The sequence below is a fragment of the Argentina silus genome (genome assembly GCF_951799395.1).
Source record: "Argentina silus genome assembly, chromosome: 9".
Classification (NCBI taxonomy): Eukaryota; Metazoa; Chordata; class Actinopteri; order Argentiniformes; family Argentinidae; genus Argentina; species Argentina silus.
The window spans coordinates 14,476,657-14,495,465 of NC_139663.1; the positions used below are offsets into that span (position 1 = coordinate 14,476,657).

General features: G+C 44.0%; 1 protein-coding gene across 3 annotated transcripts in view; it reads right to left on the reverse strand.

Annotated features, from left to right (window-relative positions):
* Positions 1-258: 258 nt before the first annotated feature.
* Positions 259-18,809, reverse strand: part of LOC310810211 (thyroid hormone receptor alpha-like) — a gene marked incomplete at both ends in the record, with an annotated part of 25,669 nt that continues 7,118 nt past the window's right edge. The window contains 7 exons of one of the 3 annotated variants that reach the window (XM_083677894.1): positions 259-509; positions 1,298-1,556; positions 8,961-9,107; positions 12,340-12,545; positions 12,850-12,997; positions 13,240-13,340; positions 14,646-14,707. In XM_083677894.1, coding sequence (XP_083534020.1) covers positions 259-509; positions 1,298-1,556; positions 8,961-9,107; positions 12,340-12,545; positions 12,850-12,997; positions 13,240-13,340; positions 14,646-14,707 — 1,174 coding nt within the window. Of the gene's footprint in view, positions 510-1,297; positions 1,557-8,960; positions 9,108-12,339; positions 12,546-12,849; positions 12,998-13,239; positions 13,362-14,639; positions 14,708-18,809 lie in introns of all 3 variants that reach the window. The other 2 variants (XM_083677892.1, XM_083677893.1) reach the window with 2 other exon arrangements.

The window sequence follows — 18,809 nt, forward strand, 5'->3', positions numbered from 1 at the left end:
ATGTAAAAAAAAAAAAAAAAAAGCCTTTTGTGTTTTTTTTTCCTGGTGACTTTTCTCTCGGGGTGTCTGTCGGTCGATTCCGCTTCTGCTGCTGGAGGTGCTGGTGGTGGTAGAGGTGGTGGTGTTTCAAACAAACATAGAACCAGGCTGAATCCTGCCCTCCTTTATTCTTTCCTTTTCTTCTCCTCCTCCTCGCCCCCCCCCCCCCCCCTCTCTCTCTCTCTCTCATCCCACACCACTTCCGGGTCAGAGGTCAAGTCACACTTCCTGATCCTCAAACACCTCCAGGAAGAGCGGAGGGAAGAGTTCGTTGGGACACTCCACCTTCATGTGGAGGAAGCGGCTGGCGTGGCAGGCTCCGATCATGCGCAGGTCCGTCACCTTCATCAGGAGCTTGGGCCAGAAGTGGGGAATGTTGTGCTTGCGGTGGTTGATGTAGTGTTCGAACGCCAGCAGATAGGTCTCCTGGCACTTCTCGATCTTCTCCACGCTCGTCAGGCCCGAGCGGTCTGGGGGTTAAGGGGTACAATGTCTTAGGATGGGTGACAACGGCACAGCAGTGATATAGATATGGGGAAGGTAGAGTTTACAGACATCGATTCATAACAGGGGAGGCTGGTGGAGGTAGAAATCAACTTGAGAAATCAATTGTTACCTTTCCTCATTACAATGAACCCGTCCTCCGATTTCTACCTCCACCAGCCTCCACTGATTCATGACCTTGAACCTAAACTTTTGTAAACCATTTCTTCAGGATATTGCTCTGCATTCAATCTTTTCTTTTCACCAAGTCACATCCTCGTCTCACATGTGGTACATTTAGCTAACTGTTCAGTTCTACAGATAAGCCAACCCCCAAAGGGTTGTCTAGGTGATGGTATTTTGGGTGTTTGTGTCTGAGGTGAACTGGTCGGTTGAGATAAGGGAGATTACCGGAGAGATAGCAGAGTAATCTCCTTCATAAGATCATTACTGTAAGGTGATTGCTTGGTTTACAGTTACACTCCATTACTGTAAGGTGATTGGTTAACAATTACTGTAGACTCCATTACTGTGAGGTGATTGGTTACACACCATTACTGTGAGATGACTGGTTAACAGTTACTGTACGGTGATTGGTTAGCAGTTAGACACCATTACTGTGAGCTGATTGGTTAACAGTTACACTCCATTACTTTGAGGTGAATAAAGTGGTTATAAATCTCTCATATCTCTCAGAGTGGTAATGATCCTCTGACACACACAGCTATTACCTCTGGTCATACAGCAGTATCATCATAAGAGGTTATAACCTCACCTGAGCTCATGAGCAGCACGGCCTGCAGCAGCGCCACCTCCGAGTCATCCAGGTTGAACTGCGCCAGGCTCTTGCCCAAATCAAAGATGGCGTCCGACACAACGCCGAGGCCGCCGTTCTTCAGCTGCTCACGCTTCACTGCCATCTCGCCGCTCAGGGTCAGCGTCTCGCTCTCGGGGTCATAACGCACGGCGGCGCGCAGGGACATGATCTCCATACAGCAACCCTTCAGCAGGATGATCTGGTCCTCACAAGGCAGCTGGAACACATATAGAAAACATATAGAATACATATAGAAAACATATAGAAGCACATATACTGTATAAAACATATATAAACACATATACTGTATTAAATATATATAAACACACACACACATATATATATATATATATATATATATATATATATATATATATATATGAAAGTGAAAGTGTTCATATTTAGTTTCTGTGATGAACCCCCTACTACAGGTTATATCATTGTTTTGTTGATTTACAAAATTCATGTCATCTGTAATTACACGTTACCATTAATTCAGCCAACTCTACAATGACTCATCACACACACGCATGCGCGCACACACACACACGCACGCACACATACGCACACACACACGCACACAGACACAGACACAGCAGCGTGTGTGTGATGAGTCATTGTAGAGTAAGCAGTGGAGGAAGAGTGTGTGTAATTATGGATGACATGTACCATAATAAACAGAGAAACTGGGAGTAGACACACACACACACACACACACACACACACACACACACACACACACACACACACACACACACACACACACACACACACACACACAATAACCAGAGCAGCTGTGAGTAGCGACAAGTAAATTATGGTTAATCCGGTGTCTACAGTGTCCGCTCAGCCTGTACGGCCATGAGGCCTCCCCTGACGCCTGGGCTTTCACACTTCTTGCGCTCTGGGGAGTGGAGCAGAGCGGAGTGTGTCTCCTATGCATCCAATAGTTTGGAAGAATGTGGAGCGTTGTTACAAATTTTGGGAGGCGCACGGCATCGCCGTACAGACCTTGATTTAAAACTCTCAACTGAGACCAAACATCGTTTATTGTTGTTCACTGAAAGATTTCCAGCACAATCTTGGGGGCTCGCCCGGGATCGCTCGACTGAGGGGACTCTGACCAGGCGCCGGCGATGACCAACTGTCCTGAACAAACAGTCTTCAGCCTTAAACCTCATTAGAACCGAGTGACAAAGACCAAGGGCCCTGGGACAGACTTCACTCAGCACTGCGATCCCTTGAACCTGGTGAGGAACTTTCAGTTTATTCTTTGGCAACAATTTAAATTGACCAAAACACACGACATCACAAGACTAAAATGTTTTGATGTGTCTATCATGAAGTTTTACTGATAAAAATGTATTATTGGTTTTAAGAGTAAAAGAGCGAAGGCTTTGTGAGAGATAACATAGGAACAGGGTTTTTTGGAGACTGGACGAGGCTCCAAAGTATAATAGGAGACCGGACGAGGCTCCTGAGTATTTAACCAAGGTTTAGTAAAACCTGGAGTTGTACTGACGAGTTCAACTTACAGACTGTTTAAGTGCTTGCATAAAATATACCAGAAAGTATATGAGCTAGGAGATCGGACGAGACTCCAGAGATAAAGCAAGTGCAGACAGGGCTGAAGAGCGCGCAAGGTATAAATCAAGTTCCTATTGTTAGATCGCCAATACCAATCTAAACTACTAAAAGATCATTTATAGAAAAAAACCCGTAAAAAACTAAAATGTAATACTGTCCTTTATAATACTTTGGGTAATAATAATTGTTATACATTGTGTTTAATTGTCCAACACTCTTATGAACACCTCAAGTCAAAAGGGAAATTGAAATAAAACAAAATGGGCTCAAAACCTAATAAACAATCAGGCCTATACTGGCCCTAATGTCAATTTCATGAGAAAGAACTATGGTGACAAATCAATTACTCAATATCATGTCTGGGTACAACGTCTTGGTTTTCCAGCAGATGGTAGTTTTAGCCTAAAACAACTAGATCAACTAAAACTAAAAATGGAGGAAAGGGAAAGGAAGAGCAAGGGAAAGAATATAGGTGACTGGAAAGCATATGGAATGTGGCAGAAAGAGGCTATGATAAGGGATAGGAAAAGTCAGGCAGGGAAAACCTCATGTGTGCCTCAGTGTGTTCAGTTGCAGGACACCGACCTCGGCTGCGCCCCACCCAGAAGACGACAGCAACAACCAACCCTGCAGAACGTCCAACCACAGGTCAACCAGAATCTGCCGCCCGTGAAGGGACCAGTGGTGAGGTCAAAGCAACGACCCAAGGCTCCAGCCGTACCTGCATGACTCCATCTCTTACTCTACAACACCTAACCGGTGACGGCAGAGGAGGACAGAGCAGGGGAGGAAGAGGCAGAGGGAGAGGCAGAGGGGCAGGCAGGGGCCAGTTCAGAGGACGTCCAGGCCGCCCAGACTTCAGACAACAGTCATTAAACCACGGCACATATATCAAGTATGACTCAAAGGCCTACTTAAAAATGCCAACACTTACATTAATGGTAAATGATACATACATCACATTTTTAGTCGATTCAGGAGCAACAAACTCAGTGATCAAATTAAGTGCATTCCCCACTCCACCCAAACTCAGTGGCAGATATGTACACTCTGTTGGTGCATCAGGCGAGTCTGTAAAGGAACATTACACAACTCCACTGACATGTCAGGACACAGTTCAGGGTCAGTTTAAACACTAATTTCTACTATCACACTGTTGTCCCATTAATCTTATGGGAAGAGAGCTGATGTGTAGATTAGGGATCACCCTCGTTTCTACACCTGAAGGGGTAGTTGTGACCAGAACAAGCAACTACACACCAGACTGCCACACTTTTGTACAACACAGCCACGACTCACTGCTGTATGTGTATGAATGGAAGCTGGGTAGGACAGGAAATGACACGCTAGTGCAGCAAGCAAAAACATTTAACAAGAACAAGAGGACACACAGTACATGCAACCAGAAGACTTACACTGCACAGCATATGTAAGCAGAGAACTAGACACAGCATATGAGAAACAATGGTATGGGACAGGTTATGAGCATGAAAAGCTAACGTTAAGTTGTATGTATTGGAATAACCATAGAAAGGAAACAGGGTAATGTGAATTCAACATCACCATCTCTCTCTCATGCACACTATCCAAAGTATCCTGCACCGTTCCATGTACCTGGCTCTCACCCACAGGTGTCACTTGCCAAACACAAAAAGGATGACTGGGAGGATCTGGGTCCATGGGTAAAACGATGTGTTCAGGACTCATGTAAGTGGGAAAATACAGCAAATGCAAAAATCAAATGACTTGAAGGTTTTCAAACAAAGTGTTTGTTATATAGTGCATGCAAATAGAACTGTAGAACTGGTACCAGAGAGCTCAGATATGTTTCAACAGGTAAAAAGTGACGTCACAACCAAACCAGATCTAAACCCATCAGACCTGCCGGCCCTCAAGAAAGTTCCAAATTCCCTATGGGCACAGGGCAAACATGATGTGGGCCTAATAAACAATGCAGAACCAGCAGTGATTATTTCCAAATCAAACTACAAACCATGTCAGAAACAATATCCGCTTAGGAAAGACGCAATTGATGGTATTACACCTGTCTTCAACTCTTTGTTGACAGCTGGGGTAATTGTTCCCTGCAAAGCCTCACCAGTCAAAACTCCAATCTTTCCTGTAAAGAAAATTAGAGACAAGGGTCAACCTGATGAATGGAGATTTGTGCAAGACCTACAAGCAGTAAATGAAGCTGTCCAGCAAAGGGCACCAAATGTGCCAAACCCTTATACCATCCTCTCACAGGTACCTCCTAAGAGCACATGGTTCTCCGTGGTGGATTTGGCAAATGCGTTTTTCAGCATACCCGTCCATCCGGACAGCCAATTTTGATTTGCGTTTACATTTAATGAACAAACGTACACATTCACACGTTTGTGCCAAGGTTATTGTGAGTCTCCAACAATCTACAATGAATGTTTGAAAGACAGCTTGTCAACACTCACTCTATCGCCAGGAAGTGCACTCCTGCAATATGTTGATGACCTAATGATTTGTAGCCCAACACAGGAACAATGCGAGGCTGACACTGTTAAACTATTAAAACACTTAGCAGCGGAAGGTCATAAGGCTAGCATATCAAAATTACAGTTTGTCAAAGAAAAGGTTGTTTTCCTAGGGCATGTGATCACAGCAGAGGGCCCTCTCCCCTAAAAGAGTTCAAGCAATCCAAGACAACCACAAACTAAGAAACAGGTTATGTCGTTCTTAGGTATGTGCTCCTATTGCAGAGCATTCATTCCCCACTATTCTATTAAGGAGGCACCACTCAATGCTATGATCCACGGTAAAGGCCTAACAGCTAGCAGCAGAATTGTTTGGACTTCTGAAGCTGAGCAATCATTTAACGACTTGAAACTGACCTTACAGACGACTCCCACACTGGGACTACCTAATTCTGACAGACCATTCACACAGACTGTTGACGAAAGGAGAGGTTGTATGACATCTGTGCTCCTACAGGAACATGGTGGGAGACTTAGGCCAGTGGCTTATTTCTCAGCCAAACTCGACCCTGTGGCAGCTGGACCCCCTGCATGCTTAATGGCAGTGGCAGCTGCAGAAAAAGCTGTGATGGCTTCAAGGGACATTGTAGGATATTCTGATCTAACCCTTTTTGTCCCACATGCTGTGTGTCTATGATCTTGCTTGAACAGAAAACAACCCATCTCTCGGCAGCACGTTGGCTGAGATACACAACGACCTTACTAGACATGCCTAACATTTCAGTGAAAAGGTGTACTGTTCTTAACCCTGCTACTCTTCTCCCAACAGAAGACGACGGCGAACCACATAACTGTGTTGCTTCCATTTCACAGATCTGTTCCCCAAGGACGGACCTTAGGGAAACGCCCATCCCTAACGCCGATCTAGACCTGTTTGTGGACGGATCTGCATCACGTGACCCAGACACAAGCATTAATAGAGTTGGGTATGCTGTGGTAACATCACATGACACATTCAAATCTGACTCCTTACCATCAAACCTCTCAGCACAAGCTGCAGAACTAATTGCACTCACAGAAGAATGTAAATTGGCCGAAAACAAAACTGTCAACATCTATACTGACAGTAGATACGCATTTGGCGTAGTACACGATTTTTGCGCCCTGTGGAAACATAGACAGTTCTTAACCTCCACAGGGAAACCCATAGCTCATCACAAACTTGTGTCTGCTCTCCTCGATGCTGTTCTGCTTCCCTTATCAATTGCTGTGGTCAAATGTGAAGCTCACACACGGAACACTGATGAGGTTTCATTGGGTAAAGCTCATGCTGACAAACAAGCAAAGGCTGCAGCCCAAAAACCATATGATGACTCTTCTTTCTCTCTCCTAAGTGACAGCACACCTGCCACACCCTTCCTTGACTTACAGGAAATCCAGAGGAAGGCTCTACCAGACAAAAAGTCCACCTGGAGGAAGAATGGCTGTGTGGTAACAGAGGGTGTCTGGTATGGTCCTGACAACAAACCATGTCTGCCGAAGTATATGTTTCCCCATTTTGCTAAATTGACACATGGTCAAGACCACATGTCAAAAGGGGGGATGTTAGCATCCATTAACCAACACTGGTACACAAAAGGGTTCACAATATTCTCACAAAAATTCTGTGAAGCATGTATAATTTGTGCAGCTCACAATCCTGGCAGAGGGGTTTCCACCCCGCAAGCAGCACACCCACCTCCAGACAGACCATTTGACCATCTCCAAATGGACTTCATTGAACTCACCCCAAGCGAAGGTAAAAAGTATTGTTTGGTAATGTGTGACATGTTCTCAAAATGGACAGAGGCCTTCCGTAAAGCTGATGCAGCAGCAGTTGCCAAGGCTCTGGTAAGAGAGGTCATACCAAGATGGAGTATTCCAACAAAAATTTCTAGTGATAATGGCTCACATTTCGTGAATGCAACATTAAGGGAAGTGGGAACATACTTTGGTATTGATATGAGACAACACTGTGCGTATCACCCTGCCAGCGGCGGAGCAGTTGAAAGACAGAACGAAATCTTGAAAAACAAATTGGCAAAAGGTTGTGCTGAGACAGGATTAACCTGGATGAAGGCACTCCCAATTGTGCTCCTCCAAATGAGAGCACGAGTCAGACCAAAATATGGGCTAAGCCCATTTGAAATTCTATTTGGGAGACCAGTAGAAACAGGCATTGGACCACGCCAGAGACAGCTCCCATCCACAGACCAATGTGAAGATGAAATGTTAAGATACTGTGCTAACCTCTCTTCTACCCTTAGAGACATTCACAAGCAGGTAGGATACGGCCTACCCAGATCAGCTGAGGGTCCACGCCATGACCTCAAGCCAGGTGATCACGTGATGGTGAAAGACTTCAGACGAAAGAATTGGGCTACACATCGTTGGCAAGGACCATTCCAAGTGCTTCTGACCACCCACACCGCAGTAAAAGTTACAGAGAGAGCTACGTGGATCCATTGCAACCACTGCAGACGAATCAAGACGACACCAGAGGACGCCAGACCAGAATAACGACACTCTCAAACCAACAGGACAGGGAGACAATCGGTGGTGCACTGGTCCCAACAAGTGGAGTGCCAATCCACCAACCGTAGGGAACTCCTTGCAGCATCAATACGTCCAGATACCCCAGCAATATGAACAAATGCATCACCTGAGCTTTATCCAGATTTATAACAAATGCATCACCTGAGCTTTATCCAGATCTGTATTTCACTCCTGAGTGGATTCCTCCCTACCATGACAATGATGATAACTATGATGACACTGATACAGTATAAATGAACAGTATAAAATGTGATCCCTTTTGCCAACCCCAGTATAAAATGCTTGCTACAACATGGAGTTTCTTCAACTCACAAAAACAGCCAATGCTGAGATAAGTTTTTCTGTTTGTTCGACTATGAAGTGATTGCCGAAAACTGTTTTCCAAAAAGGTAATTATGGATGCAAATGAATAAATTCTGTAATATACTTTGAGATTCTTAAAGGATCTAAGGGGGGATTGTAATGGCAAAAAATGTATTTGTACTATTTTGCTTAAGTCTTATATGAAATGTGTTGTGACCCAATGTACTTTGTTATTTTCCATTATGTGACTGAGGAAGAACCAAAACCGACTGCTCCTTCTCTCATACAATAGACAGTATGTGACCTTGGAAGCCTTTACAGCATCTTTATCAGCACATAGCATCTTTATCAGCAAACCGGTGCAAAATATGTTTACCCCTAGACCTATGACGTATGAGCATTGGAGTTAAGGATGGTCCTCTCCTCAGCCACAGCATCAGTATCTGAATCCACACTGCTCTCAACTGAGACCAAACATTGTTTATTGTTGTTCACTGAAAGATTTCCAGCACAACACACACACACACACACACACACACACACACAGAGAAAGAGACAGAGACAGAGACAGAGACAGAGACACACACACACACACACACACACACACACACACACACACACACACACACACACACACACACACAAACACAGACAGACACACACAGAGAAAGAGACAGAGACACACACACCTCTGAGAACATGGGCAGTTTTTTGGCAAAGTCCACTACGCGTGTGATGGCGGGTGTAATGATCTTGGTGAACTCGCTGAAGGCCTCCAGGTCCACCTTGTCTCCGTCTGGGGTGTGGGCCACTGGGGACGAGCCGATGTCCTCCGGCTGGGGGGGGGGGGATTGAATTATTCATTGATTGGTTGATTAATAGATTGATTGCTTCACAAATCAAAGTACAGTCTGTGGATCGGTGTTAGGCAGTCTATAAGGGTCCGTTGGAAATTAGCTCTGCAAACTGACCTGTCCTGTAGGGAAAACAGTGATGGCTGGTGGAGGTAGAAATTGGAGGACGGGCTCATTGTATTGCATGGAATGCACACGTGCTTGATACTATTCCTCATTCTGTTCCATACATTACAATGAGCCCGTTCTCCGATTTCTACCTCCACCAGCCTCCCCTGACGGACAAATGAGGGATGTCTCTGCAGACTGACCAATCGTAGTCACTGTGCTCCTAAACCAGGAATGACCTACAGGATGCGTTAGAACTGGACACTCTGGTACCTGTAGGTCACTTCAGATTTTTTAGTGAAGGATCTGCTCAGGGAGGGTTGTACGTGTGGTTAGTAGCATATTCATGTCAACTGTTGTATTGTACTGTTTGTAACTGGTTATTGTATTGCATATTTGTTTTATTTTATTTATTTGTACTTTGATCTATGTCTATAAATCAGGGCCCTGCTGTTAGGGAGACTCTGGTCTCAGTCAGGTTTCTGTGAATAAATAAAGCTTCGATAAATTAAAAAGGGAAAAAAAAGAATTCTGTATGGAAAACCGCTGAGCAGTTGTCTATGAGTGAGAGGAGAAACATTGCCTAGGCTGACTCTCAAAATGTCCAGAGCCATTTCTCTGAACCACATGACATGAGTTAACAATTTATGGCCCTTGAGGCGTGAAATATTGATAATGTTATGATTATGCAACATCCAACATGTATTTCTGTTCGTTTGATTGTGATCAGAGCCTTAGTGCCTACTGTACAGGCCTGGTTTCCGGGACACAGATTCAACCTAGTGCTAATGGGCTATTACTGTAAATTATTACTGCTACATTTACTTCTATGACATTCTATTACTATTGTTATTATTCATTCAGCTGCTACTTAGACTACACCTTTATGCACTAATACTGTCACTGTTTTATTATTACTATATTATACTGGATTGTTGATTGTTGATTGTTGTTGATTGTTGTTGATCAAGGAGCAAGATCCCAAAACATTTCACTATTTACGTGACAAATTTGATTTGATTTGATTTGATTTGATTAGATTTGATTTGATAATGACTAAACAGCATCTAGAAGAATATTTTCCATTGGAAGTGTGATTTAGTCCAGGACTAGATTTAAAGGGAGACTCTGGGATATGTCACGCCCGGGAAAACAAAGCAGCTGTTATTCTCGATATTGTAGTAAACAAGAGCGAACAAGAGCGTCCACTCGTTTCATCGCCCTTCACTTTCACTTTCTTCCTTTCTTTGTCCCTCGGTTTCTTCTTTTTTGGTTTGGTTCCATTTCTCAATAAACAGCCCAAAGTAAACAGCTCCCTGGATGAGAACCAAAGATGTTTGAATTCTACCAGAGACGCTAAAAATATATATGCCATTTAGTTGACGCTTTTATCCAAAGCGACTTACATTGCAGTGAGTGCATACATTTTTCAGTATATATGGTCCCAGCAGGAATCAAACCCACAACCTAAGTGTTGTTAGCGCCATGCTCTACCAACTGAGCCACAGAGGACCACAAAAACACTCCAAACTCCAAACACTCAAAACGTTTAATCGGGGCTCTGTCGCAACACTCTCCGTTCTCTAGTCTGTTACATCTTCGTTTTTGAAAGTCTCTGGCAGTGTTTTGCTACGACGTCATATCCCAGAGTCTACCTGAATCTGTGCTCCAATATCAACAATACTATAGCATACCACTCCACAGAGAATACTTGGCCAAAATGTTGCTTCATTCTATCTAGTTTGCTAGTGTGGACTTGGGACACACAGGGATCTATTTTCAGCCGGTGCAAAACGGGCAAAAGTCCAAACGCACACGAAACTTGTTTGGGCGGTAAGACATGAGCCACAGAGAGCCTCAGTTGGTAGAGCATGGCACTAACAACGCTTATGTTGTGGTTTTGATTCCTGCTGGGACCACCATTATCTTCTTATAATAGTAATAATAATGAATTTATTTTGTAGAGCGCTTTTCACAGTACTCAAAGACAGTGGCGGTCCTCTGTGGCTCAGTTGGTAGAGCATGGCGCTAACAACGGTTGTGGGTTTGATTCCTGCTGGGACCATATATACTGAAATGTATGCACTCACTGCAATGTAAGTCGCTTTAGATAAAAACGTCAGCTAAATGGCATATATAAATTACCACAGCATGGAGTAGCATTAAGTGCCTTCAATATTTCGGACACACCACCCAGTGACAAGACACAGTGTTAAAATGTAGCTCACACTCTCTCTGGTTGTAATGTGATGTTGTGATGCCATTCCAACTTCGAGTTCTGATGGATCACAGCCCAATCAAAAGGAGGGCAGAGGGAGTGTCATGACAGCAAAGGGATTAGGAGGCCTGTGATTGGAGGGCCTGTGTGAACAGGAGCCAATGCTGCTGCTGTGTCATCTCCTGCCAAACATGGGCCCACAAATGTGTGTGTGCATGTGAGAGAGAGAGACATCACCATGTGTACTTCACTGTATGGCTGTCCCTTCTGCACGTGCTCAGGTCCATGTGCTAGCTGAACTTTATCTCTAGTTTTCCCAAAACTCCAACCCAACACAGCCCCTCTATGCTGCTGCCTGCCCCGTCGCCTGGCAACAGCTGATTGACCTCCACATCTAGGCAACCATCGCCATGGAGGCACGTGTGTCTGCAGGAACTCTCAGAGAGTGTGAGGTTGAACCGGTTGTTGCTAAGGCAACATGGCAGGTTCGTTAAAGGCAGTTTTTAGAGTTCCTGACTGGCATTCCTATTTCTGACTGGCTGTACATTAGTGGGGAATTTTGAAATTTGAGATTACTAGAGTTTATGTTTTATTGATAAATCTCTAGCTCACCAGCTGTGTGATAGCCTATGGGTGGCTAGTGAGTTTGTAATGATTTATAGAATTGAGCATGTTATTATTATAGGCTATTTGTTAGCTTATTATTTTGTTTAGTTTTGTGTCAAATTATAGCTTTTTATACGCCACGCTTGCTAGGCTTTAGCTCAGTGAGCTAACAAAGTCTGGTGGCCGGTTAACCGGTTACCAAGGTTAGCAACATTAGCCTAGCCTAGCCTAGCCTCTCACCAGGACCAGGGTTAGCAACATTAGCCTAGCGTGGCCCCTTACCAGGAACTTGCGTTTCTGTTTCCAGCTCTCGCCCTGTGCGTTGGTGTGGCGGTGGGCCTCCGTCACCATGTGGATAAGCTCCCACTCTGAGCTGTCGGGCTCTGGACGGGTCTGCAACGTCTTCACGATCTCCTCCTTCTTCCTCTTCTCCCGGTTCTCCTCAATCAGACGTCGCTTGGCCACACGCTTAGAGTCATCCAGCACCACTAAACACCCAGAGATATTGACAGGTGTGTTGGGAAAACATTTCCAGAACATATATATTGTGTGTGTGTGTGTATATGATTGTGTGTGTGTGAGTGCGTATGTATTTGTGTGTGTGTGTGTTTCCATGTGTATATGCGTGTGTGTATGTGTGCGAGTATGTATGTGTGTGCGTGTATGTGTGTGTGCGCGCGCGTATGTATGTGTGTGTGTGTGTGTGCATGTATCTGTGTGTGTGTGTGCATGTATGTGTGCATGTGTGTGTGTGTGTGTGTGTGTGTGTGCGTGTGTGTGTGTATCACTCACAGTCCATGGCCATGCCCACAGAGATACACTTCCTGAAGCGGCATAGCTGGCACTGGTTGCGGGTGATCTTGTCGATGATGCAGCAGCCTTCATACTTGCAGGAGTAGGCGGGGTGGAGGTTCTTCTGGATGGTCCGCCGGAAGAAACCCTGCAGGGAGAGAGAGAGAGAAAGAGAGAGAGACACGGACAGGGAAAGAGAGAGAGAGGGAGAGAGAGAGAGAGAGAGAGAGTGTGTCAGACCTTTGACTTTACATATCATTTTCCTTATTCTTTTGAATGTGACGTGTATTGTCGTTTTCATCCTGTGGAACAATCGTATGTGTATTCTGACAATTGTCCAATAAAATGTAATCATTCATTCCAGTTTTAAGTGGCCAGTAGTTGCCTCACCTTGCAGCCCTCACAGGTAATGCAGCGGTAGTGGTAGCCTGTGGCCTTGTCTCCACACACCACACAGGGCTCATCCTTCTCCAGGTAACTAGGGATGTAACCTGGAACAGCCAGGCTCAGTGCTGGTGGGGGGGGGGGCATGGGGGGGGGGGCACAGTGTTAGTACAAGAGCGATATAAAAACTATGCAGATGGTCCCAATTGAGCCTGTCTGGTAGATATATACGAGTACCCAAGTACTGAATGTGTGTGTGTGGTTGTGTTATATACTGCACGCGCACACACACACACACACACACACACACACAACCTAGTACTGTACCAGGGGGTGAATTCCTAAATCATAAAGTGTGTGTGTACTGTGTCTGTCACCACCTCAGTATTCAGAGAAGGAACCACATAGGCTGAGAGGCCAGGCCGGGTCTACACAGCTGAAACACATTCACCCCCTGTCACCTCAAAGTAACGTCTCCTCTGTTCAAATGATCAACCGAAAATAAATGGTCTCTCTCTCTCTGTGGAAGGCCGCAGTCATTCAACCTATAAAATGTGTCTTGTAACTAAAACAACATTGGAAAGCCGTCTGTTTTCAAAACCAATTTTGATGGTAGTCTGCGACTACCATATGGTTTATTGGGAAATACTGAGAAATACGCTGAAGTGAATTCACACACCACCTAGAAGAGCTGTCTTGTTTTCAACACTTTGTGAATGTCAGTAATTCCCTTCCAAAACACCTGAACAGAGCTGTGTAGAATGTCATGGGGCATGGGGCTGAGGAGCTAGAGAGTATATGCACTGTAGTACAACCACTTAAAAAGAATGGAGAAAAATGTGGGAATTTCTGTCTACTGGATGTGGACCTGCCCAAATGTATCTAACTTCACATTGGAAGTACATATAAGCAGGCTAATATGCTAGCATAGCTAAAAACTAATATGGCTAATATGTTAGGATAGCTAAAAACTAATATGGCTAATATGTTAGGATAGCTAAAAACTAATATGGCTAATATGTTAGGATAGCTAAAAACTAATATGGCTAATATGTTAGGATAGCTAAAAACTAATATGGCTAATATGTTAGGATAGCTTTTTAAGATAATATGCTAGCATAGCTAAAAACTAATATGGCTAATATGTTAGGATAGCTTTTTAAGATAATATGCTAGCATAGCTAAAAACTAATATGGCTAATATGTTAGGATAGCTTTTTAAGATAATATGCTAGCATAGCTAAAAACTAATATGGCTAATATGTTAGGATAGCTTTTTAAGATAATATGCTAGCATAGCTAAAAGCTACAAGTGTGTGTGTTCAATGAGCATAGGCATTTCCTTGTAGGTGGAATGGGCCAATGTCCTTACAGGGGGTGGGGTCAGTACATGGGTCAGGTTAGATCCTTACCAGACATACTCTTCACCGAACAACTACTGTTCTTCCTCTTCCTCTTCGGCCCATCTGGCCACCTGGAGAGAGAGAGAGAGAGAGAGAGAGAGAGAGCGAGAGAGAGAGAGCACAATGAATAACTAATACAAGAGCTATTAAGCTCTCAAAAGCGAACAATACATACTGTAGGATTACCGTCTGTAAATCTATCTAAAACTAATCTGAGTTGACAACCAACGTAACATCAATGTTATTGTTTAATTTCTCAGAATAGCAAAGTAGTCTGAGACATAGCGAGACATTCTTTCTCTGCCCCTTGTGTGTGTGTGTGTGGTTGTGTATGTGTGTGTGTGTCTGTCATTCTTGATACACAGTCTCTCCATCATCAACAGTGCGTCTTCCATTTTCATGTCAATCAAAAAGCCTCCAAGGCTCTGTGTGGATTTGACAGGGCAAGGCACACACACACACACACACACACACACACACACACACACACACTGATGACTTGAAACATTTAGGAGTATGGGAGACTCATGACATCATAACACATATGCACACACATAATCATCCATTGCAGACTCATCCTCCACTGTAATTATCTGTACCGTTAACCTGTCATTGCCATTGTATATTGCCATTCCATTGTGTACATTGCTTCACCGCTGTTTATACTGCTTATACTGTTTATACTGTTCATATTTTTTAGTACTTCTATTTTATTTTATTTTATTCTATTTTAAAACTTATTGTTGCACTACTCTGTGGCACTGTCACTTTTGCATTTCACTGTATACTTGTATGCATGTGACAAATAAAGAATCTTGAATCTTGAATCTTGAATCTCTTGACTCACGGTAGGCTCGGACCACACAGAGATGGCAAAGATGGTTTCAAAAATGGTCTAAGACAAAGTACTTTAACCTAAAATGTTTATTTAATATAGTTATAGTGAAACGACAGAGTTAGCAAGCTAGATAGTTGATTATCTATACCTGGGTATTATAATAATTGGTATGAGAATCTAACTAAAAAACATGAACTTAAAGAAATGAAAACGAAAACTATTTCCCTCTCTCTCTCTTCTTACTAAATAAATGTGTAAAAAGTTATATTTGTCTCACAATAAATCTCCAATTATGTGTGTGTGTGTGAGCTGTTTGGGTGCATTTTGTGCACACACACACACACACACACACAGTTTTCAAGAATAGAACAAAATAATATTGTGTCTGCCACAACCAATGTTCATCAAAGTTCATTGTGCAAAACAGTATTTGTTCTGGAGGAAGAATTTTGCAGTTTACTGAATATGAAGACACAGTCTCTGACCCACACACACTGGCTTAAGCGTTCGCTCTCTCTCTCTCTCTCTCTCTCTCACACACACACACACACGCACACCGAACACACACACACACACACACACACACACACACACACAGACACAGAACACACACACACACAGACACAGACACATACACACACTCACACCCACCGAACACACACACACACACACACACACCCACCCACACACACCGAACACACACATACACACACACACACACACACACACACACAGACACACACACACACACACACACACACACACACACACCCCACTCTCTCTCCCAGCTGCACCCGTGTGGAGATGTGGATTAGCGTCTCCCTCTGTGTTGTTAAGACATCTGATGCAGCCAGGTTGTTCTCACTGCTTAGACTGCAGAGAAGGCATGGCAGCATACCAACCTACTGTAGCTAAACCGCTGTAATCCACTACACACTGTACACCTCAAGTACACACACACACACACACACACACACACACACACACACACACACACAGTGCTCTGACCTGTTGATGCAGTGCGGTTGCAGGATGTGCATGGCTGCAGTCTCTACAGGATAGTTCCTCGAGAGTGATAGTCCGGTTTTTGTGTTCTAGAGTGTTCCGTTAGAATGTTCAGTTTGTGTTCTAGAGTGTTCCGATAAAATGTTCCGTTTAAAGTGTTCCGTTAAAGTGTTCCGTTAAAGTGTTCTGTTAGAGTGTGCAGTGTTCTGTTAAAGTGTTCCGTTAAAGTGTTCTGTTTAAGTGTTCCGTTAGAGTGTTCTGTTGGCTATCGGAGGTGGCAGGGATGCTGTGATACTGGCAGGGTGCAAGGAGCTTCTGCTTTCCCTCTCTCACTCTCTCTGCCCCCCCTCCCTCTCTCCACCCACCCCTCCCTCTCTCTCTGTGGTGTGATCTTAATCGCCCCCCGCCCCCCCCAGTGAGACAGTCCAAATTACTGAGGCAGGATGCCAAATCTGACTCCTCTTTTTAGGATATGCACTGTACCTTACACAACCCCGCTCTCTCTGTCCACCCCCCTCCCCCCTCTCAATTCAATTCAATTCAATAAGCTTTATTAGCATGGTAAGACATCTCACATTGCCAAAGCGCACATATAGGAATTTATAATTCAACGTCAGAAAGGGAAATGATGATATAGAATGCTATCTCTCTCTCTCTATCTCTCCTCTAACCCTCAGGCAACAACATATTCTCTCTCATAAATCCAAACTCAGTCAGGCTTTGATACAGACACCATTACGTAACGCAGAGCCACGAGAAGTAACCAACAGCATAGGCAGTGTTCCGTCAGTAACCAATGGAAATAGTAATATGATTGTTTTATTATGCTTTGACGTGTTTGAGTTTTATTATGCCGCACGCTCGTTTTAAGTTTGACTTTCAGGGCTATTTTCAGACCGAACACAACAAGCCATTCAGGCGGAGCTCTGTCCGCTAATCCTCAGAGATAGCCAAGACACGCTAACAGATGGCTACGCTAACATACGGCTACGCTAACATACGGCTACATGTGCTGTTCCATCGGTGTGTCGGGACAGCGGCTAGGAGGAACATGGGCATGTCTAATGAGGATGTAGAACAGGTGCATGGAATGAACACTCCTCATTACATTCCATGCAATTAGCCCGTCCTCCAATTTCTACCTCCACCAGCCTCCACTGATGTGTGTGTGTGTGTGTGTGTGTGTGTGAGTGTATGTGTGTATATATATATATAGCTCTGGAAAAAATTAAGAGACCACTGCAAAATTATCAGTTTCTCTGGTGTTAGTATTTATAGGTATGTGTTTGAGTAAAATGAACATTTTTGTTTTATTCTATAAACGACTGACAACATTTCTCCCAAATTCCAAATAAAAATATTGTCATTTAGAGCATTTATTTGCAACTGGTCAAAATAACAAAAAAGATGCAGTGTTTTCAGATCTCGAATAATGCAAAGAAAACAAGTTCATATTCATTTCAAACAAGTTCACATTCAACACAATACTAATATTTTAACTTAGGAAGAGTTCAGAAATCAATATTTGGTGGAATAACCCTGGCATGTTATCCACCAGTCTTTCACACTGCTGTTGGGTGACTTTATGCCACTCCTGGTGCAAATATTCAAGCAGCTCGGCTTTGTTTGATGGCTTGTGACCATCCATCTTCCTCTTGATCACATTCCAGAGGTTTTCAATGGGGTTCAGGTCCGGAGATTGGGCTGGCCATGACAGGGTCTTGATCTGGTGGTCCTCCATCCACACCTTGATTGACCTGGCTGTGTGGCATGGAGCATTGTCCTGCTGGAAAAACCAATCCTCAGAGTTGGGGAACATTGTCAGAGCAGAAGGAAGCAAGTTTTCTTCCAGGACAACTTTGTACGTGGCTTGATTCACGCGTCCTTCACAAAGACATATCTGCCCGATTCCAGCCTTGCTGAAGCACCCCCAAATCATCACCAATCCTCCACCAAATTTCACAGTAGGTGCAAGACACTGTGGCTTGTAGGCCTTCTAGGCTCCGTCTAACCATTAGATGACCAGGTGTTGGGCAAAGCTGAAAATTGGACTCATCAGAGAAGATGACCTTACTCCAGTCCTCTACAGGTCCAATCCTTATGGTCTTTTGCAAACCTCAGTCTGGCTCTTCTTTGCTCCTCGTTGATGAAGGGCTTTTTTCTAGGTTTGCACGACTTCAGCCCTGCCCCTAGGAGCCTGTTTCAAACCGTCCTCGCCGTGCACTTCACCCCAGCTGCCATTTGCCATTCTTTTTGTAGGTGACTTGATGTCATCCTATGGTTGTTGAGTGACATTCGAATGAGTTGGTGGTCATCCCGGTGAGTGGAGA